Source organism: Gossypium hirsutum, chromosome D09 (genome assembly GCF_007990345.1).
Source record: "Gossypium hirsutum isolate 1008001.06 chromosome D09, Gossypium_hirsutum_v2.1, whole genome shotgun sequence".
In the NCBI taxonomy this organism is placed as follows: Eukaryota; Viridiplantae; Streptophyta; class Magnoliopsida; order Malvales; family Malvaceae; genus Gossypium; species Gossypium hirsutum.
Genome location: NC_053445.1, coordinates 45,120,540 through 45,144,403, shown reverse-complemented (window position 1 = coordinate 45,144,403; position 23,864 = coordinate 45,120,540). Strand labels below are relative to the sequence as shown.

Genomic DNA, 23,864 nt, shown 5'->3' with positions numbered 1-23,864 from the left:
TGCAGAGGAGATTGTCAAAGTCTCGCACAGTTGGGCTAATCAATGCATTGCAACTTTTAAGTGAGGCATTGCTGTGAGACCTACCTCAAGAGCGGAGATGGTGGAAACATAAAGGTGGGTTCGAGTAAGATTCGATGAAGCTATTAAAACCAACACAGTTGTGCCACAGCAGGCGGTGTATTGAAAAACCATAATGGAAATTGGATACTTGGTTACAACTGCAAATTGGGGAAATGTTTTATTTATGAAGCACAATTGTAGGGCATACTCAATGGTGTGATACTGGCACAAGAAAGACAACATAATAGAGTTTTGGTACAAGCAGACAATGTGAGAGTCATTGGGTCTGTCAATGAGTCCTTATTGAAGGGATTAAGTTCTCCGTTAATCAGGCGTATCTTACAACATTTGCAAAATAAGGAAGCTTGGTTAATTAAATACGTTCCCATTGATGAAAACTTGGAAGTTGATAGTATCACCAAGTTGGCTTTTGGTAAGGAAGAGGGTTTACAGTTACACGAAATTTCTCCTCTAGTGTCTTTCTAGTATTTTCCAATGTTCTACTTTATTTTCACAAAAAAAAAATGAAATAATATTTGTAGAGGGACTAATTTAGGGATGACAATGGAGTGGGGTGGAAACAAATATTGCTAAATCTACAACTACTTCACAATTATCACACTCTGCTCCATCACTTACCCTGTTCCACTATAGATGTATAATTTTGAAAATTATTACTACCTTCATGGATGTTGGATACATTCATATTCATTTTTAATTTAATTTTTTGTACTTATCTTTAATATTTTTAAAGTGTAAATATTTAAACATAATTGTTTTTAAAAAAATACTTAAACATAAAATAAATGGATTATTTTGCTATATTACGTTATTACATTTTAACCTCGCCTTACCTCGCAAAAAATCTGGTCCATTCGAAGTGAATCGATTTGAAATCTCTCGAAAGATTCAATTTTTATCTTCTCTAGATACTTTGATCGAAAATTTTTTTTTTGAGATCTTCTTCAATGAAACACAAGAAAATAAAAATCATTATATTTACAAACAATTATTAATTTATTAATTTAATAGTATTTACGATATTATGCAACAGCTAATTTTGTCTTCCTAACATGAACATATTTTTCTTTTTTGATTTGGTAAGAAAACTTAAAATGTTCCTTTTATTTATGGCTGTCTGATATTTTCACATCTTTCTTAATTTGATTTCTACTAATATTTTCTGTAGTTCAGAGTTAAAAATGTTAATTATTTACTTTAAACAAAAAACTGTACAAATAAAATCCCATATAATAATTTAATTGTCAAGAATATTCATCGTGTCAGGTGTGACTTGAATCACATTCAAATAATTGGATTCCCCTCAAAAATATCTATAGGCCTTTGCTTACTTCTTTGGGTTCTAAAATTAAGAAAACCCTATTATAAGATAATGCATCCAAAACATCGTCTATTTTCAATTCATGAAAATGACTTTATATATTCAGATTCATTGGAACAACTATTTTCTCATTCATTTTTAAATTTATTCTTAAAATGGCTACGAAGGAAGACTGCTAGTGCCAAAACAGATCACTGGTTGGACTCAATTATTGTACATTTTTACAAGTCAAATTTGAATTTTTCATCAATCATTATATTATATATTGTAGGTTTTAATTAAAATTTGCAAAACATAAAAAATATTGTTTAAGCCTAAAAATAGAATGCTTTCATATTTTTAGAAATCAATAAAAACATGCCTGGCCTGCCTAATATATATATATATAAATTAATGCTTTTATTTTTAAATTTATTTGTTTAATTTGGAAAAGTAAAGTTCAACTGATATTATATATTTAGATTTAATAAAAATCATTTAATTTTTAATTTTTAACCAAATAAATATTATATAAAAAAACAAACACAATATATATAAATATATATATATATATATATAAGCACAACACAGACAAGCATCCCCTGTGAATGGCTTTTATTTTGCTTGCATTTTATTGGCTTTGATTAGTAGCAAAAGTAAGACTTTTCCCTTTTCATTAGTATATTTATATATTTCCCCTCTCTCTCTCTCCAGTCTCCAGCATAACTTGGAAAGAGCCCACACACCTTTCAAATATATAATATTTAAAAGATCAATCTTTCTCTCTCTCTCTCAAAGCTAAGCTCTCCTTTTTTTTAATCTTTCCCTCTGTCTGTGAAGAAAAAAGAATCATAAAGAAAGGCCTCTTCTTCAAGATCTACTTTGTTGGAACTCAAACTCAAGATTGCAGAGAGAAAGATAAGCTCCAGAAATCAATCCCTTCTCATAAACTTTACCATTGAGGTTAAACCAAAGCATTTTCCTTTTACTTGCCCAAAAGCCCTTATCAAACATCTTGTTTTATTTAGTTTTCGTTAGCCTCTTTTTGTTTTCTTTTTTATGGGTTTTGTTACTTTTTATGTTTCATCTTCCTTGAATTGTGCAAGCTGGATTTCTGTTTATTTTTAGTTCTTGAGCTGAATCAGATTTATGGAACTTGATTTTATTCATTTTTAGCTTTGTGGATGCTTAACTCATTTTGGGTTTCCTTTTTTCTGGGAGGTTTTCAAATTTTGCTTGCTTTGTGATGTTTCAGGAAGATCTGAGCTGGGTTTTTAAGTTAAGATTTTTATTTTTGCATTTTTTCGTATTGGGCAGCTTTTTGGTTTTTGATGGAGCTGTTATTAGATTTTTTTCCCTCTTCTTTTATTTGGTTTGTGTGCTGATCTTTACTAGTACTGTTTAGCATTAATGGTGAAACTTACTTTGGAAAGTGGATTCCTAACGATGAATGCTTGCCTGCCTGAATTAGTTCACCTTACCCTTATTTATGTGAATAAACTAGTTTAACATCCCAGTTGGTGAAATTTATGACGTTCACTATATGACTCTCTGAGGATTTTATCTCTGGATTTGGAGCATATTTTGTTTTGAAGACGTGGCAAATGGATTAGTCTTGATCTTGTACTGCATTTTGGTTGACCTTCATTTTTAATGTTGATTGATTACTTGATTTCTTTGTGCTGTATTGATTTTCTAACGTTTCTATGGTAGTTTACTCTGTTTGACTGATTTGGTCGGATTTTTACTTCACAGGTGCCTGCAAAGGAGGAATTTCTTTCGATATTTTTGTTGTTCTTCTTATGGACCGTGGCTGAGAATATCTATCATTTTATGCTAACTCAAGTTATTGGTAAAGTCCTGCACGAATTAAAGGAATCAACAACTTGTATCAGGGAGATGACCAGGAAGCTACATACGTCTCAAGAGTGGTGTGTCAGGGGATTGGATTCAAGAAGTAGATTGGCATCTCCTGGTTGCAGTTGGGGCTGTAATTTTTCCTTGTTAGCAGTTGCTGTTACACTGATTTTGGATAGTGAATTTTAGATGCCTGCTAGTCCTGCTGTGCCAGGGTTATTGTTAGATGTACACTCCTCTGTTAGCAAGCTTGGAGAAAACAGGCTGGATAGTTTGCTTTATCTTGGACAATCATATTTAGTAAAAGAATGTGCTAATGCCCTGCTGAATGAATTCTGATGGGTAGCATCATCTCTCAGGAGATTCAATCAACATGGGCAACCATGTAATTGCTTAACTTTTTGGAATTGGAGGTTCTTTCGCTATTCTGAAGGATTATTTAGATTCTGTACTGCACTGTGACTTGTATATTGCCTAAGTTTCTACTTTAGAACATGGAAGCTGAGACTGGGAATGGTAACCACCATCCAGGTGTTCTAAATCGGATGCTTCCTGCTGTTTTACCTGTTCTTCTGATATCAATTGGATATGTTGACCCTGGAAAGTGGGTTGCAACTGTTGAAGGAGGTGCACGGTTTGGTTTTGATCTGGTGGCCCCCATGCTTCTTTTTAACTGTGCTGCTATTTTGTTTCAATACCTGTCTGCTCGAATTGGTATAGTGACTGGGAGAGATCTTGCTCAGGTATAGTTCATTCTTTTCATGCTTGCGTTTATTGCAAGAAATTTTCTTTTTTTCCTGGTCTTTTGCTGTATGATTGTTTTATGCAATATACCACTTGCGGAGAGAGGACAGAGAGACAGAGCCAAATAGAGCTTTTCCCAACTATTCGTATTTAGCACTGATTGAAGCAAAAAATCTGGGACAAATTATAAATGAGAAAATATTGGAGAGTAATAAATTTAGAAGGCAGACTCACGTTGGTTCCTTTTAGCTATAAAACATGAGGAATTATTTCTCTTATATGTCGTAATTTCATTGAAAGTGTATTATTTTCGCCTGCCTACATATAAAAGTGTACACAGAGTAACTAAATTATGTAGTTATACTTACCAATGCACGTATTTAATTGTTTGCCACCTATATTAGCTAGAAACCTTTTCTATGGATGCTTGCTTATAAATCTATCATTACGTGCTCAATCCGATGTGTGTGTGTGTTTGTGGATGTCTCTTTGCTCCTTTCATGATGTGCAATTGATCTTTTCTTTTTCTGGTGATGATAGATTTGCAGTGATGAGTATGACAAATCCACTTGTATATTCTTAGGAGTTCAAGCAGAGCTTTCCATGGTTGTCTTGGACCTTACCATGGTAATTTTCTTATTGACCAGCTCCTATACTGCCCAGATGCTTTTTCCGAATTATGTTGGAACTAAGACTGCTAAAATTTGTGATTTGCACTTTACATAATGATGTTTACTTTATTCTCACAACAAATGTCCTTATTTTACCAGGTTTTGGGTGTTGCGCATGGGATTAATCTTCTCTTGGGGGTGGATCTGTCCACTGGAGTTTTTTTAGCTGCTCTTGATGCTGTATTATTCCCAGTTTTTGCCACCCTCCTGGTAAGCTGAACTGCTTCTTTTGTTGTACAATTTCTCTTGCAACATCACCAACAATCTGATATAATTTCAATATTTAGGATCATTGTAGGGCAAGTTTCCTATGCATATATGCGGCAGGTTTCATATTGCTTTCTTATGTTTTCGGAGTGCTCATCAGTCAACTAGAAATTTCTCTTTCCACAACTGGGATGCTCACAAAGTTGAGCGGGGAGAGTGCATTTGCCCTGATGAGTCTCCTTGGAGCTAGCATCATGCCTCACAATTTTTACTTGCATTCTTTTATTGTTCAGGTATCTCTTATTGGACAATGTACATGCACTGACATACATGAGTTTTGTGTATGAACCACTTATTTTAGGTTTCAATGCTATGTTCTTTGGGAACTTATTTTTACTGAGATTTTGATATATTCTTTAACTATACTTGGGATTTTAGAAGCCTTTTTAGAATCTTTTCACATGGATGACTTCCTTGTGAGTTTTGTGTCCCTGCATTCTGAATCAAAGGTATTTGTGCATGTTTTTAAGTTACGTTTGTATATTTCTCTTTGTTTCTTTTTCTATTTTATTCTTCAGCTAAACTGAAGTCAAGTTTGTCAAGTATTAATTTTCATAGAGATGATGATTTTAGTGATAAGTTCATATCTAACTTCAATATATGTATGCTGTAAAAATACTGCTATTGACCTCAGTAGTTATCAGACCAGAGTCATATAACCTTTTAGTAGGCATTTGCATTATATTCAGGAGAAACAACATCATACTAATATATATGATAAGTGGACAATTAATTTTGGCTTAACTTTATAAAGATTCAAGTTGATTTTCTTGTCATTCTTATGTTTTATTTAAATTTTTAACCTTTATTTTTCTGTTATCGGAAAAATATAAATTCAGTCCCCTAGCTGTTATCATTATTGATTTAATCTGAATTTGTTTTATGGAAATATGTTAGAATGTATGAATTGTTTTTCTACTACATGCATTTCAATGTAACTGGTATCACAAAGAGATTTTTTCTCTTCCTGCTTTCGATCCACTTTTATCTAGATCATGTTGCTTACCTTGTATTTGAGGCATGGCTGCAAACTGTGAAGGTGGATTGTTGCCCACAAGGTCTATTTGGATATTTTCTACTTTACTAGTCTTTTTCATGCATGACGGGGTTGTTAGACTTATGGCGTCATTCTCAAGTATAGGGTATTTTGTGCTTGCAAATTCACTGGTTCTGTTTTATGGTTCTGCACTTTTTTTGGAGCTTAGACATTTTGATTTGATTCATTGTCGGTTTTCTCAAACTTTTGCTTTCATGTTCACAGCAGCATCAGGGGCCACCAAATATTTCCAAGAGTGCCTCATGTCACAGCCATCTTTTTGCCATCTTGTGTGCCTTCAGTGGTATTTGTCTGGTAAACTATGTGCTGATGAATTCAGCTGCAAATGTTTTCTATAGTGCAGGCCTTGTCTTGGTTACATTTCAGGATGCAATGTCACTAATGGAACAGGTTTTTTCCCCCTCTTTTCTAATAAGCTAACAGTTATTGAGAGAATCATGCTTAAGTATTTCTCTACAGTTCAACTGTGGATGTTAATAAGTTCCTTTTAAACATGATTGAAACAGGTTTTTAGGAATGGCATAGTGCCCTTGATCTTTTTGGTTGTTATGTTCTTATCTAATCAAATCACTGCATCAGCCTGGAATCTTGGTGGGCAAGTTGTTTTGCATGATTTCCTCAGGCTTGATTTACCAGGTTGGCTTCATCGTGCAACCATCAGAATTATAGCAATGGTCCCAGCCCTTTATTGCGTGGGGACTTCTGGAGCTGAAGGGATATATCAGTTGCTAATTTTTGCTCAGGTTATGGTGGCTCTTCTGCTTCCATCTTCGGTGATCCCCTTGTTTCGAATTGCCTCATCAAGACCCCTTATGGGTGTTTATAAGATTTCTCCAGTTGTGGAGTTCCTAGCTCTGGTAACATTCATGGGGATGCTGGGCTTAAAGATAGTTTTTGTGGTAGAAATGATGTTTGGAAATAGTGATTGGGTTGATAATTTGAGATTGAATGCTGGAATTAGCTTGTCAGTTCCTTTTATTGCTCTTCTTGTTACTGCTTGTGCATCGTTTTCTCTGATGCTCTGGCTAGTGGCTACTCCTTTGAAATCTGCAAGTTCTCCAAGTGAAGCTCGTGCATTAAATTGGGATTTGAACAGAACTCTTTCTGAGGCAACTATAGAGAGGGTAGAAAATGATTTATGTGAAACTAGATATCACGGAGAGGAATCTGCTCATGTACTGGAAAGATCATCAACGCCAGAAAAATCTATTGGGAGTCATTCAGATTTATCTTTTACAAATTATGATCTGAATTTGCCTGAAACAATTATGGAGTCTGACCGGGAAATACATTTGACTACTGTTAATGAGAAGTCTTCTAATAGTATTTATCCTAGTCCCTCAGCTTGTAACACCCAGGAATCAACATCCATAATCGAGTCAGCTCCCACTTTAGTTAATGAGGTAGTCGATGATGATTTACCTAGCACCAAGACTCAGAGGATTGAATCAATGAAGACTGTGGAGAAAACAGTGAGTGTAGAGGGAGATTTGTCGGTTGAAAAAGATGATGATGATGGAGATAGTTGGGAACCAGAAGAGCCATCCAAACTGCCTTCCGGAAGTGTTTCCTCTTTGACAGCAGATGGCCCTCCTTCATTTAGGAGCCTCAGCGGGAAAAGCGATGATGGTGGGAATGGAACTGGAAGTCTCTCTAGGCTAGCAGGGTTAGGTCGTGCTGCAAGGCGTCAATTAGCTGCCATTCTTGATGAATTTTGGGGCCAGTTGTATGATTTTCATGGGCAACCAACCCCAGAAGCTAAGAAAAAGAAATTAGATGTATTATTAGGGGTTGATTCAAAACCATTAAAGGTGGATACTAGTGGAAAGGAGTATGGTGGATATTTCCCTTTGGTCGGAGCAAGAGGATCTGATGCTATTAATTCAAGTCTGTATGAATCTCCAAAGCAACTTAAGGTGCAAAATAGTGTTGATTCGCCGTATGGGTATTCAAGAGGATCTGTCCCCTTGTGGTTGAATCACATGCAGTTATTGGATTCTTATGTTCAAAATTCGAGTCACAATATCAATTCTAGCGAAAGGAGGTACTCTAGTTTGCGTGCTGCCCCATCTGCTGATGCGGTGGAGTATCAACCAGCTACAGTGCATGGATATCAGCTTGCATCTTATCTCAATCGAATTGCTAAGGATAAAAACTCTAATTGCTTGAATGGTCAAATGGAATCACCGGCATCAAAATCTTCTGGCCTGGCCCCTACAAATTACGGAGACTCCCTAGCTTTTGCATTAGGGCAAAAACTGCAAAATGGGATAACTCCTGCTCAAGCTGCTGGGTTTCAGAATGCTGCAGTTTCTAGAAATAGTCCATTACAATCTGAAAGGTCTTATTATGACATCAACTCTGGAACTAATGGTAATTCTGGCTTATCAGTCAATTCAAAGAAGTATCATAGTTTACCAGACATATCTGGGCTCTCTGTTCCTCTTCGGAATATGTACATGTCTGAGAAGAGTGCTCAGTGGGACAGTTCCATTGGATATGGGTCGGCAATTGGTCGTACAAAATTTGAAACATCCATGTATCCACATACTGGATCAAGGGCCGGAGTTCCATTGGCCTTCAATGAGACTTCTCAATTAAAGGGTTACAGAGATCCTTTGTCCCTACAGTTGAGCTCAAGTCCAGATACAGGATCCCTTTGGTCCAGACAGCCTTTTGAGCAGTTTGGTGTAGCTGAGAAACAACAAACTGCTGGCAGTGAAGCACTTGGAAGTGGTTTGAACTCATTAACTCAGGATACTGCTTCTAGTGTGGATTTAGAGTCCAAGCTTCTTCAATCTTTCCGACGTTGTATAGTAAAGCTCTTGAAATTAGATGGGTCTGACTGGTTGTTTCGACAAAATGATGGAGCTGATGAAGATTTAATTGATCGTGTAGCAGCCAGGGAGAAGTTTCTTTATGATGCTGAAGCCAGGGAGATGAACCAGGTTGTTCACATGGGAGAACCTCAATACCTGTCTTCGGAAAAGAGGTATGGTTCTTCACCAAAGAGTGACAGAGCAAGTTTTGCCAGCTTTTCAATTTCATCAGTTCCTAATTGTGGAGAAGGCTGTATTTGGAAAGCCGATCTGATAATAAGCTTTGGAGTGTGGTGCATTCACCGAATTCTTGATCTTTCGCTGATGGAAAGCCGACCAGAGCTGTGGGGAAAATACACTTATGTGCTTAATCGTCTCCAGGTATATTTTCTGTAGTCTCTTCCTTTCCTATAGTTAATGCATGCATCCTTCTACACTATTGTTGATTGTGACCATTGTTCCTCTAGCAGTTGAGCGTTAAGGAGTGAGTGTTATTCTCAAGCTATTATTTCACAACTGTTTCTTTTTAAAGGTGAAGTGCAATTGCGGCATAAAAATGCCCCTATTGCACCATTCACTTCATTTTTACCGGGCTCCCCTCCCTTGCCCCTCCATTGGAGCTTGAAGCACTAGTGGGAGGGCCTTTTCCTATTAGTTTAATATTTAATAAATATAAAATAATTTATTAACTGTGGCAATTTCTCATAACAGGGTGTGATAGATCTTGCCTTTTCGAAGCATCGATCCCTGGTGCCCCCATGCTTCTGCCTTCAAATTCCCGTGGAATACCAGCAGAGGTTAAGTCCTCTGGTCTCAAATGGATTTTTGCCACCAGCTTCAAAACCTGGCAGGGGTAAGATTACGACTGCATCTACACTCCTGGATATAATTAAGGATGTGGAGATTGCTATATCTTGCCGGAAGGGTCGAACAGGTACTGCCGCTGGTGATGTGGCTTTTCCAAAGGGAAAAGAGAACTTGGCATCCGTACTTAAACGCTACAAGCGCCGATTGTCCACCAAACAAGTCAGCACCGATGACGGAACAGGATCACGCAAGGTTCCAACAACTCCAATGTTGGCTTCTTACAACTCATAGCTTCCGTTCCACTCTCTCCCAATTTATGCTTGTTGAGCTGTTCGATTTTGAATGGCAGCTCATGATGCAGTAGCTCACTTCTCACAGTACTGTCAAAACCCAAAACCAACCCCCATTCTCTCTCTGTGTGTATTAACAGTCATCGCTGCATATCTAATTTCCATGTATGTGATATATATACCTAGGATAAAAAAGTTGACTGGATATGCTGTAATTACAGGATTCAGGAAAAGAAAAACAAAGGGGCTTAGAACAAAAGTTGGAAATTATCTATAATAGCAAACTTTGTGGCTGAAATTTGGAATTTGGGTTTTTTTCTTTTTCAAGTTTACCTAGAAGATAAAATTGACTAAATTAAGGGACCATGACATCGGGCTCAATTATTGTGGAGACACTTGGATGATTACTAACCTTAAAACTAAAACATAGCCCGCAACCACAATTTTTATCATCTTTCACTAGTCTCTAAACTTCGCAACTTAATTCAATTTCAAAGTAGATTATAATTATATTAGCCCTCACCATTAAAATCTAGATGGGTTTTGTTTTAGTGATATCATTTCCATTGCTCTTGCTGGTCTTGATCCTAGCCCTTGCGTTTTACCTTCTTGGTAGAGCTCAGGGTCGAAGGGAGAGACCTGCTCAATACTTTGGGCCACCTGTGCCACCACCAGGTTCAGTTTCAGCTTCATCTCCACCTACACAAGCGAAACCGTCCGAGGTTTAGAGAGTTGCTCATAGATTGGGTTTGTATAAACACTAGCAATATTTTGGGTTTTGGTTTTTGCTTAATATTTGATTATTTCTGCAAAATATTAGCTTCATATTATTTTCTGTGTTATTCGTAACTTCCAAGTTTTCCCTTGAATTCTGAATGGAAATTATATGAACAAGACGAAGCACCCACCTTCACTTTTAGTTTTTTACCTCTTATCCCATTGATTAAACCCGTAAGTATATAAATAATAAAATACATAGTAACGTGATGAGAATCCTGCGAACCATCTAACTGAATGTTAAAAGAAATGGTGGTTAACTATCTATCTTATTTATAAAGCAGTTTATTGAGTTGCTTTATCTATCAATTAGGTTTTAATTTTGTTACTAATATTACTTTAATGTCTCTTTCGTATTTAAAATAAATTATATTATTTGAAGGTATTTTTATTTTTATTTTAAAAAACCAATGAAAATATGCTTATGATGATATGAATTCATGACAATCTGGATAGCAAAACATTAAATTTATTACTTAACATATTTTTATACATGTCAACTTTATTATGCACATTTTATTATTTCTATTGTTGATTGAGATGGCGTCATAAATTAACTCGACACCAACTTAGGATTGATGTCAACACAATGATAAATAATTGAAATCATTTAATAATCTCAATATGATGTTTATGACCTTAATGAAATTTTAAAATGGGAGGGAGAATTTGAGAGTTTTCAAAAAAATGATTTTTGATGAAAATAAAAGAAGATAAGTAGATGTTTATAGGAGAGAACTTTTATATTAATGTATGTGAGTAGCTAATGTTAAATGAGTTGGTTGACTCTATAGGCATTAAATGCCTCGTTAATATTGATATCTTTAAGCTCGACTCTTATGAATATTGATGTCCTCTCTATTTTACTTTATAGATTTTTATTTTTCTAATAATCAAAAACATAAATTCTATAATGATTTAACCATGCATTAACCTTTGACACAAAAAAATATGCATCAGATTCTAAAAAGATAACTCCTAAATAGACCTACTCTGGCTGTTAATGGTTCAAATAAAAAACCCGATGCAGTGTGAAACTAAAGAAGGAAACAACTACCAGTGATGTAACAGATGAAGAGGTAGCTACTCCGTAGTCGCATGAACCACAACTTCCAAACCTACCGCATTTTTAAGTTGCATAGAAAATACGTTCAATAGCATACGACAGCTATGTTTTCATTACTTATCATTTCGCAGCCTTCATTTTTTTTTTATCTCATATTACTATATCAACTTGTCCAAATGTCGGACAAGTATAGGTTCGGTTTACAATAAAATATTATAAACTTAAAATGGGATAATTTTATATTATGATTATTTTAAAAGGGCATAATATAATATTTAGTACTTGAACTTAATATTTTTTAATTTGGTACTTTATTTTTTTTTCCAATTTGGTACCCAAACTTGTCACTTTTTCTTAATTTGCTACTTAATTTTTTTTTTGTTTCATTTGGTACTTGCCAAATGTTTTACAAATTACTCTTACTAAAAATATTTTTTTTGAGGTAACAAAAATAATCAATGTATGACTGATATATGACAGATGATATGATATTTCTTTTATATTTTATATGTTCAATTACTTATAGTCTTATGTATTTAATTAATTATTTTATTAGTTAAAAATAATGAATTGCTTTTAATTTGGGGTTTTAAAAATATTTTTTCTTATTTAATATTAATTGGTTAATCATAACTCAATACGTATTTTTTTAACATGAATTTCCTCTAATACTGACAATATTTTTGTAGCATAACCAAAAAATTTTTATCACCGTTAATATTTTGCGTAATTTTTATAATATTTAATAAATTTAGGTGCCAAATTGAACCTAAAAAAAAAGCTTAGGTGCCAAGATAGAAAAAAAATGCCAACTTCGGGTACCAAATTGGACCCAAAAGAAGTTTAGGTACCAAATTAAGAAAAAGTGTCAAGTTCAGGTACCAAATGTTATATTAAGCATTCTCAAAACTATAATTTTTAGGCACCATTAAAATATTGCCACATCGTCTATTTTTAAAAATAATAAAATATTATTATACACTCATTTATACATATTATCTTTTTCAACTTATTTAACTTTAATTGAATTATTTTTTAAATAATAAACAAATATATTTTCGTATTTTATATTTTTTAATCATTTTTATTTTTTTTTTCTAAATTAATATTTTTTATTTGTATGCAACCAAATTTTTTAAAATTAATTTCTAGTAATTAATTTTTTTCTTTTTCCATTTTAAATTGTTTTTTATTTTAAATCAAATAACATAGTTTGATAATACAATTAGTGGTGGCTATAACTTTTCAATTTCCTACTGAAGTTTTTAGTTTTTTTTTTAATTTTTAATTGTTGGTTTTGTTTTTTTCTTTATTTTCAACTTTTTTTTTATTTTACCTCTTCTTTTAATTATTTAATTATTTAATTATTTTTATGTAATTTAATTAAAGTTAAATTAAGTTAAATAAAATGTCTTATATATGAGTGTATAGTACTAGTTATATGTCTTTAAAATTTGATGGTGTGGTGCTATTTTATTGGTACCTAAAATCCATATTTTTTAGGATGATTTTAATTTAAGTTATTCCCAAATTTAAATTAATTTTGCTCAAATTTTAATTTAATAATAAAAAATATTTTTGTTTAAGTTTAATAATAAAATATATTAATATAAAATATATTTTTCCAGTTAAATTCATCAAAATGTGTAATACTTGGGTTATTCATAGATCTTATATATATATATATATATATATATATACTTTAAAAATCTTTAACTAGTATATTTACTTAAATATATTATTAATAACTCTTAATTGAATTGATGTTATGAATTAATCGGACATAACTTAATTAAGAAAAAAAAAATATATTAGTATGGGTACGTAAGTAATTTGATTTAAAATAATAAAAAAACTCCTTTATTTTTCTTATCCTCCTTTGCATTATTTATCTGTTGTTTTTTTTTTAAATAAAACCATTTGCATATTTTATTCTTATATTAATAAACATTTTTTTTAACAATTTTATTATAAGTTCTGATCATATCTGTTTTTTTACATAATGTCTAAAACTACTCATAGCCCTTCCCTTGTGCTTTAGCATACTTGAACTCACGTCCTCTTACATTGGCAACAATGCCCGCCAATTGAATCGCAATAAACATTATTCTTTTAAAAGTAAGGTAATTGTTAATTAAGTAATTTTATTTTATTATATTATTTAAAATTTTCATCCATTTTTTATTTAGTTCATCCAATAATACATAGTCTGCATGATTATTATAAACATGACGCATTTAATATTAGTTCGATTGAGTGTAAATCTGTTCATGCAGTGGTTAGTTGAATATAAATTTAATTGTAAAATATGTAAATATTGATATAAAATATATTTTAATATTTTATGAAGAAAACATGTTGATGAATTGAGTATGACCGACTAAAAATAGCTAAGATTTGAATTTTTTGTTTTTGGAACTTGGTTGCTACTCAACCTGACTTGTCTTGTGGACAAATCTGGTTAAGTTTAAGAATATTTTTGATACAATCTTAAATTAGGTTATAACTCCAAATTTTTAAATTAAAGGATATTTTATATTTAAATGCATTTGAACTAATATCTTCTAAATTGTTACAACAACAGTAGCAACATAGCTAAAATTTAGTATACATCTTCCTACTTTAAAAAGGACAATATGTATTATTTGTAATTTTAATTAATTTGCTCATTAGATAAAATTATATGATTGGTCCTGTATTATATATTTGCTAATAAATTGTTTTTTAATATAAAAGTGAGAATTAATTTAAAAAGTAAAAGTGTAAACAAATATAAAATTTAATGTTAAAAATGTTAATTTGTAACATTTTGAAATAATTGTGACTGAGTTAAAAAAAAGGGTTAATTTTTCATTTTCTGCTATCATTTAAAAATAGAACAAATGACGTGTTTATTGAAAAATCCCAAGATCTTAATGCTTGCAATTGAGTTGAGGTGTAATTGGGATAAGAGGGAAATGTGAAAACACAGATAAGAGGTTCACATTATTGATTCAGGTATGAACCCTTGGTCCTCAGCCTTTGGAGAATGATGAATGTGTGTGCACCATGCTCCAAGGCTAAGGGCCCGCCTGGTAGGTTAGGTGGGATGTCAGGTCTCGAATCAAACTCTTTTTTGTTACACAAATTTACTTTATATCTTTTTTAATTTTCCTTATTGAAACTAATATACAAATTCTAATTTAGAAATTGAAATGAATTTATATAAGATATCACTATAATTTCAATTTAAGAGATACAATTAAAATATATTTTTATAAGAAAAAACTAGATAAATTTAAATTTTTAACTAAAAATAAATTTAATACCTAAGTTTTGAATATTTCTTATCATTATAATTATAAACTTTATCAATATATTTATCTATAAAATTAATTTTATAAATATAATACCAACTGATCAATTGATATTGGTATTATTGTCAATATAAGAATCAAAAAGAGGTAATAGGAAGGAACATATAAAATTGTCATCTTTTAAACGTTATTTATGAAATCCAAAATTTTCGCTTATCATAGGATAAAACATGATTTTTGTAGTTAAGTATTTATGTTTAGGAAAAACTTATTCCTCGTAATTACTTTTTGAAAGGGTACTCTGACAAAGATGAGTGTCAAGTAAAGTATTTGATTTTAAGCCACTAATTGGTGTTGAGTTCAATATAAAACATTTAAAATTTTAAACTATGACCATATTATTATTTTTCTAAGGTTGTGGATACTGTTTAAATGAAACTTGATACTCATAGATGGTGAATTGTGTAACAAATTTTAAAACATAGATTGTAATCTATATAATCGATTATCTGAAGACAAAATAAAATATTTTAAATTGATCTCAGCACTTATGAGTGTAGAGGTTTTCTTTAAAACTTAACAAAACCTAATTCTAAAACCTATAAATAACTCATCCAATTTCTTAATTTTTTATAAATAAATAAATAAAACCTAAGCATTCCTCTCTGCATTCTCTATTATTTTACATACCTAAAAATTTCTAAATTCTAAAATCTAATTTCCAATCACATAGTGTTGGAAAATAAGTTACTACAAAACAAATCTATTAGCACTGACTAAAAAATAAATAACGAATTAAGAAATTAGAAATTTATTGCGTCACGATAAACCTATTGTCTTAAAAACAAATTCGTCCTAATCAGTGTAATCGTGTAATAGACGTCGTCCTCTAAGGTTAACACAATGCTTCGATATTCGTATACCAAAATATGGAAGATGAAACTCGATTGGCGTTACTTTTCTCAAAGAAACCATAATAGAATCGAATCTCAAGAAAATTTAGAGAAATTACAATTGATCTCACTTAAAACTCAAACTTCAATATATATATTTTTCTTTAAAATGGGGCAAATTACCAAAAAAAGCCGTTTTTTTCAAAATTTATCGAAATGGGCCGATTTTTTGATTATTTAACGGAATGGACCATTCTCCGGGAAATCGCGTCCACGTCAGCGCGATGTCAAGGTACGTGTCAGGACATCGCGTCCATGTCAGCAGGTCGCACTGACGTGGACGCGATGTCCTGCCACGTAGCGCGTTCTTGGGGACGCGATTTTGACGGTTTTTTCACGTTTGGTTTTTTGGCTTTTAGGGTTTATGGTTCAGGCTTTTTAGGGTTTTTAGGTCCCGAAATAAATTATTTCGAGTTGATGTTTTTGGTCAAATAGTATAAAATCGATTCTACCAGGATGCACTTTGAGAAGAAATTGTGAAATCGCGCCCTCGTGGACGCGATTTTGCTACAGTAGGTCATGTCAGAAATAATTTTTTTTGACGTTTCTGAGCAAATAGTATAAAATCGCCTATACTAGGATGCTATTTGAGAAGAAATTGTGAAATCGCGACCTCGTGGATGCGATTTTGCTACAGTAGGTCATGTAAGAAATAATTTTTTTTTCACGTTTCTGAGCAAATAGTATAAAATCGCTTCTACCAGGATGCTATTTGAGAAGAAATTGTGAAATCGCGCCCTCGTGGACGCGATTTTACTACAGTAGCAAGTTTGGGCTGAGGCTATAAATTAGGCAGAAAATGTTCTTAGAATGCATAAGTCATAGCAGAAACAATTTAGAGAGACTAAGAAAGTTAGAATTTCAAAATGAGTGAACGTATTAGTGCTGTTATTTACTACGATTGTGAGGTTTGCCACACAGAGAATGGTGTTGTTTTTTTGTCGGAGAATACGGTGCGACTGTCATTTAACCAGAACATAGATTTGACAGAACTTCGTAAAAGAATTAGGCGTAAAATCTTCGGAACGACGCCAATGAAAGTTCTGTCAATCACGTATCGATTTTGTTCTTGTGTTGATCCGGTGCCATATGACTCGTTCGATATAAAAGGTGCTCGTAGCTTGGAGGCAATGGTGCAGACTCATCTTGCTAGCGGAACAACTTATATTGAGTTATATGTACAATTTACGTCGCCAACTGATGTACTTCTGTCCGGTGTTCGAGATGTATACACGACCCCTGGCTGACACTCGGTTAGCGGGTTACAAAATACGGAACAGCCCATGTTCGGTAGCGGTGTCGAATGCACATCCCCCGCAAGACACTCTGTCGGTGGATGGGACATGTACGTCGGTGGCTCGACGTTTGATGCTGGAAATACGTACTGGGGAACAACATCAAGTTCTAGTGGATGGCAATCTACATCCAATTGGGGACGTTATCAAATGCCCAGAAGAAGGGATGACGTACTACCTACAACGTCAACCGGTGAGGGGACGTCGTACGCTGCAGATGATTGTGGGTTAGAATATGACTCCGATGTAGATCCACCTCGAGAGCCCAGGCCAGATGGTGCAGAGGTAGGATTATTTTCTGAACCGGAGCCTATTCCAACAGAAGGTGAAGATAGTGAAAGGAGTTCAGATGGTGAAGAAAATTCACGATTCAGAGCATACTCACCTCCAGCCCACATGCATAATGTCGATCTGTCAGCAGATGATGCGTTAGAGTTTCCAGATCTACCACACCGGTTGCGCGATCGTAGGTAGATTTCGGTGAACTTGAAGTTGGTAATTAGTTTACCAACAAGGATAGTTTTATTGGTGCTTTGAAATAGCATAGCATCAAAAACGGCGTTAATTACCACGTCGTTAAATAAAAATCTGATAAGTTTAAGGCGAAGTGTGTGGTGCAAGACGACACATGTTCATGGAAAATCATCGCCTCGTTAAGGAAAAAGACAGGGTTGTGGGAGATAAAAAAGTACAAAGGTCCACATACATGTGCTGCAGGTACAGTATTGAATGTATCTGAATAATAATTTTATTTTGCAATGTTGCATTATTTAATGTACTCCCTCTGTAGGTGTTTCACAAGATTATCCCAAAATGGATTCAGCTATGTTGGCTAGCTTGATACTGCCCACGATAAAAGCATATCCTAGGACTTCAGTGTCGGTGATAATTGCCAATATTCGTAGCCAAATGGGGTACACGCCCTCTTACCGCAAGGCTTGGATAGCTAAGCAAAAGGCGTTGGAGAAGATGCATAGTGGATGGGACGCCTCATATAATTAAATATGGCAGTGGTGTCAGGTGCTAGAGAGATACATCCCAGGTTCCATCACAGACCTTGAAACGGAACATGCGTACTACAACGGTCGATTGCTATGTGGATGTCAAGTGTTCAAACGCCTATTTTGGACCTTTAAGCAATGCCGAGATTCATTTCCATACTGCAAGCCGTTGGTACAAATTGACGGTACCTTCATGTTCGGTAGGTATACTCATCGGCTATTGATTGCAGTGGCACAAGACGGCGGTGGGAGAATTCTTCCAATTGCATTTGCAATAACACCAGGGGAGTCGTCTGATGACTGGGATTTCTTTCTCTCTAGGTTAAGGAGGCATGTGTGCCCCCAACCTGATATCTGTGTTATTTCAGATCGGGGCGCCGGTATACTAGCTGCATTTGATCGAGAGGGAAGCTTGTGGCAGCGCACACACCATAGATATTGCCTAAGACACGTTGCTTCGAACTACTACAGGCAATATGTAATAGCCCGAATTTGGGCCTAGTCGAAACAGTGGTTTCGGGACTACAAATGTAATATTTTGAAAATTTCTACAGTAAGATATTATCCTTGGTATAGTAAAATAAGGAAATAAAGTAACAAAAAGGGAAATTTTGAGTTATGTCAACATTGAGAAGTATATTATGACATATTAATGCAAGGAAGGATTAAATCGCAAAAGTGAGAAAAGTATTGTTGCCTAAGAGTAAATACTTAAAATTTAAGGGGTTAAAGTGTAAATATGAAAAAGTTGAAAGACCAAAGGTGTAAATATTTTAAGGGTGGAATGATATAGAAACTAAGGAAAATGGATGAATTAGGACCAAATTGAATAAGATAAAAATTATGAGGTACTAAATCGTAATTTTACCAAATTAAGTGTGACTCAATGATGGAATTTTAAAAGATTATGAAGGGCAAAATGGTCAATTAGAAGAGAGAGAAATCTAGAAGGAAATGATGATGTTGGTGATATTTTAGATTAATTAATTAAATAAATATTAGTTTATTAATATTTTAATATGAATTTTAAATGATATTTTATTAATTTATTATTATTCTATTTAGTATATATATGAAAGGAAAGATGAGGAATTATCATCTTCATCCCCATGCAACCAACGTATGAAGAGGAAAGAAAGAAAGAAACTTTCTTTTCTTTACAATTTGGTCCTTTTATAAAAAATTCACCATTTTCACTTAGAAATCAAAAAAATTTCCATATCCATCAAGAGAGAAAGATAACAATGAGACTATGGGGAGCTAGAATATCAAGCTAGATTCAAGAAATAGAAGCTGGAGGAGAAAGAAAATCAAGTTAAAGATTGAAATCAATTGAGCAAGGTAAGAACATCAAGATTTCAATATATTTTTGAGTTTGATATTATTGAAAAGGTATGAAATTGATGTTAAGGTAGAGTTTTATTATATAAAGTTTTATGTTCTTGGTATGTTAGTGAAGAGAAAATAAGAGAAAGTGATGAGAAATAGTGTAGAGAAAGAAAATAAGAGTGTTATAAACTTAGTAATCAATATTTTACACTAAAACAGTTTGGACAGCAGCAGTAGGTTAACTTTGAAAAATCACCAAAAATTGTGGGAATTGAATTAGAAGATAAATAAAATATGAAATTAAATATTATTGAGTCTAGTTTCTCATATAATAAACGGTGTAAGTAATAGAATTGTAAATCATGAGATATAATAACTTTTGTGAGACAATGTCAGAATGATTTCGGGTTCCCCTGTTCTGAATTTGGAAAATCATAAGAAATTGAATAAAAATAATTATGAGTTATAATTTATATGATTAGAATCCTTAATGAATCTATTTTCAAATTAAATAAACGGAAACATCATCCAAATTCTTTACAATTAGATAATTCATTTTTAGTGAAGAGTGGTCGGAACTGTCAGACAGCAAAATAGGGGAAACTTTAAAGAATAAACTGTACTATATGGCTGAACCAAAAATTCTGAAAATTTTATCGCAAGAAGATATGTGAGTCTAGTTTCAGGGAAAATTAACAGATCTTAATTTGGATTTCTGTAGCTCAAGATATAAATGATTTAGTGACTATGATTCAAATGGACAGCTTTGAATAAATTTACAAGAAAATAGTGAAATTATAGATAATGTTACTTATAAGCATGTTATGTAAATTAAGGATGTGGAATGCAGAGGAGGAGGAGGAAAATAAATTTATGAATATTATGCTAGCATGGATTTGCATTTCAAATGGTTAATTTGCAGGATTTGGGCTCGAGGACTAAATTGAATAAAAGTAAAACTTTAGGGGCAATTTTAGAAAAATGTCAAAAAAGACCAAATTGCATGAAATGAATTGTTTTATTATTTAAATTACTAAATTGAATGAAATATTAATTTAGATCAATATTGGGTGGAAATTCGAGAAAAATAGAAATTTTTCAAAATGTCCCCGAATTTTGGTATTTCTGCAATTTAGCCTGGTAAGTTCGTATGAACTATATTTTGTATAACTTTAATTGAATTGAATGCTATTTGGTAATGAATATTATATATGTGTGTGTTTGGAATTGAATTATTATTGGATGTTTTGAAATGATTATCGGAAGCTCGATTGGGTTGGAAGCTTTTTGGAGATATATCACATTATCCATTGGTTTTATCGGAAATTTTGGATGATTTGATTCTAGTTATTGTATAAGTTGAATTGGTTAATGTTAGCTCATAAATGTTTTGATTTTGATTGGTTATAAATATGAATGCTTGATGAAATAAAATGTCTGAAAATTAATTTGTAAACTCCGGTAGTGCTCTATAACCCTATTCTGGGAAGGATACGGGTTAGGGGTGTTACACAATATCCATCTAAGAGCGAACGACGACAAGTGACCAACATGGGTATTTACTCTATAACTGTATTATTTCGTTTGTCAATTTGAATTAGTTTTATTAGTAGAAGTGGTATAAAATATTCGCTATGATCTTATATGGGCAGGGTATGAAATAAATAAAGATCGTTTTCACGAGATGTTGGCAATTTTACGATCCCAAAACGGAGAATGGGCGGACTACCTTTATAACATACGTTTCGAACAGTGGGCACAAGCATACGACGGAGGCCTACGATATGGCCATATGACGTCGAACCTGGTAGAATGCATAAATTTTGTTCTTAAAGGAACGCGCCATCTACCGATAACATCGGTTGTGCGAGAGACATATTTCCGTTTGGCGGCGCTATTTCCAAAGCGAGCAGCAACCTATGCAAGCCAGATGCAGGGTGGCCATGTATGGTGCAGTAAGGTAGTTCAAGAAATTAACAAGGCGAAGGTGAGGGCAAACATCATGCACACAGTGTGTCACGATCGAAACAATTTATGGTTTCGCGTGACGGAGTTTGACAGACCGCACCAAGGTGTTGTTGGCGGGCAATATCGTGTACACTTGCGAAACAGGACTTGTGACCGTGGGAAGTTTGATGCACTTTGTTATCCATGCGCTCATGTTATTGCAGCTTGTCAAAAACTCCGTCTGGATCCGATGAATTATGTGGACGAAGTGTACAAATTAGAAAACATGTACAACGTTTGGAGACACGTTTTCCCACCGGTCCCAAATGAACGTAAGTGGCCGCCCGTATCTCTTGCTCCTTTTAAGCTGTTATCGGATAGAGAATTGCGTCGCAAACCAAAGGGTCGACCTTGCTCCACTAGAATACGGAACAATATGGATATCCGAGAAACAGCTAGTCAACAAAAGTTGTGCGGATGGTGTAGGAACCCAAGCCATACAAGTCGATCATGCCCTAATCGCAATAGTTGATGAATGTAATTTTAGAAAAAAAATATTTTATTCAATTATTAATTGATAATTGTATTAATTGTTAGTAAAATTATCAAATTAGTTTAATTTCTTAATTGTTAGTACCAGTCAAAACATTTTACCAAATCTAACATTATGTAAAATTATGTAAAATTATTAAGTCCCAAAATTTTGTTAATGGTTAGTAAAATTATCAAATTATGTAAAATTATGTAAAATTATTAAGCCAAAATTTTTTTAATTAAACTAGGTAAAATTATCAAATCATGTAAAATTATTAAGTCGCAAAATTTTGTTAATAGTTAGTAAAATTATGTAAAATTATTAAGTCCCAAAATTTTGTTAATGGTTAGTAAAATTATCAAATTATGTAAAATTATTAAGCCAAAAAAATTTTAATTAAACTAGGTAAAATTATCAAATTATGTAAAATTATGTAAAATTATTAAGCCAAAAAATTTTTAATTAAATTAGGTAAAATTATCAAATTATGTAAAATTATTAAGTCCCAAAATTTTGTTAATGGTTAGTAAAATTATCAAATTATGTTAAATTATTAAGTCCAACAATTGTGTTAATGGTTAGTAAAATTATCAAATTATGTTAAATTATTAAGTCCAACAATTGTGTTAATGGCTAGTAAAATTAAGTTAGGGTTTTTAATTAAGTTAGGATTTTTAATTAAATTAGGTTTTTAATTAACTTAAGTTAAGGTTAGGATTTTTAATTAAATTAGGTTAGGGTTTTTAATTAAGTTAGGTTTGGGTTTGGGCTTTTAATTAAGTTAGGGTTTTTAATTAAGTTGGTGTTTTTAATTAAGTTAGGTTAGGGTTAGGGTTAGGGTTTTTAATTAAGTTAGGATTTTTAATTAAATTAGGGTTTTTTATTAAGTTAGGGTTTTTAATTAAATTAGGGTTTTTAACTAAGTTAAGGTTTTTAATTAAATTAGGGTTTTTAATTAAATTAAGGTTTTTATTACATCAAATAGAACATCTATTTTATTATATTAAATAAACTTCTATTTTATTACATCAGATAATAAATTTAAATACGGCAATCAATGTCTATGCCCGGGGGATTCGGTTCCACATGGCGGCCGTCGACGGTTACGCGCTAGATTCCTCCTTCCTCTAGCTTCCGGCGGCGGTTGTTCTTCCTCCGGTGGTGATTGTGGTTCTTCCGGTTCAACATCTGGTTTTCGGACTTGGGACGATGATCCACCTTCAAAGAATAGTGTATGTGGAGGTGTTTGCATCATGAACGGCGACGGTGTTTGAAAGCCATACGTTGGTGGCGAGTGGTAAAAAGGAGAGCTCCCCGACGGCCCCCATTGCGATCCCTCTGCGTCGCTGGCCTAGATATCGGCGATCCGCTCGGCATAACAGAAAATGGAGCTGAACTGGGCATTTGGCTCCAACTTGCCATAGGATTCGGAAAAAGGATACATGTAAGGGTTAGGGTACATATAAGGGCTAGGAAACACACCTGGCATCATAGGGAAAGGCGGTTGTGTGGGTATCATATGTTGAATTGCTGCGTCAGGTGACTGCGTCGTTGCTCTCGTTGGGGACAGTGATTGTGTAACACCCCTTACCCGTATCCAACACCGGAATAGGGTACGAGGCATTACCAAAACACATACACTTGTAAACGTATTTAACCGAGTTATAAAATTTCATCAAAATTAAAACTTTCAAAAATAATTAACATGTTTCTATAACTTTTCACAATATATCCTCAAAATATTATAATCATAATAATTAGGGCCTGCGAGA

General features: G+C 33.3%; 1 protein-coding gene across 2 annotated transcripts; it reads left to right on the top strand.

Moving 5' to 3' along the window:
* Positions 1–1,985: 1,985 nt before the first annotated feature.
* Positions 1,986–10,735, top strand: LOC107891137 (ethylene-insensitive protein 2). Of its 2 annotated transcripts, XM_016815816.2 has the most exons (8): positions 1,986–2,344; positions 3,137–3,981; positions 4,523–4,609; positions 4,753–4,863; positions 4,941–5,153; positions 6,182–6,367; positions 6,484–9,177; positions 9,508–10,735. In XM_016815816.2, exons 2-8 carry the CDS (start codon positions 3,733–3,735, stop codon positions 9,892–9,894), a joined length of 3,927 nt encoding a protein of 1,308 aa, XP_016671305.1. In that variant the 5' UTR covers positions 1,986–2,344; positions 3,137–3,732; the 3' UTR covers positions 9,895–10,735. The 2 variants fall into 2 exon arrangements, with proteins under 2 accessions (XP_016671305.1, XP_016671306.1); XM_016815817.2 differs by lacking the exon at positions 4,941–5,153 and having other exon boundaries at positions 2,033–2,344.
* The last annotated feature ends 13,129 nt before the right edge of the window (positions 10,736–23,864 follow it).

What these genes read in the sequence shown, in the direction of transcription:
- LOC107891137 (XM_016815816.2), top strand. Translation starts at nt 3,733, where the DNA reads ATGGAAGCTGAGACTGGGAATGGTAACCACCATCCAGGTGTTCTAAAT. An exon ending in TTGTCTTGGACCTTACCATG is followed by an intron (nt 4,610 to 4,752) that starts GTAATTTTCTTA and finishes TTATTTTACCAG; the next exon opens with GTTTTGGGTGTTGCGCATGG. An exon ending in CAGTTTTTGCCACCCTCCTG is followed by an intron (nt 4,864 to 4,940) that starts GTAAGCTGAACT and finishes TTCAATATTTAG; the next exon opens with GATCATTGTAGGGCAAGTTT.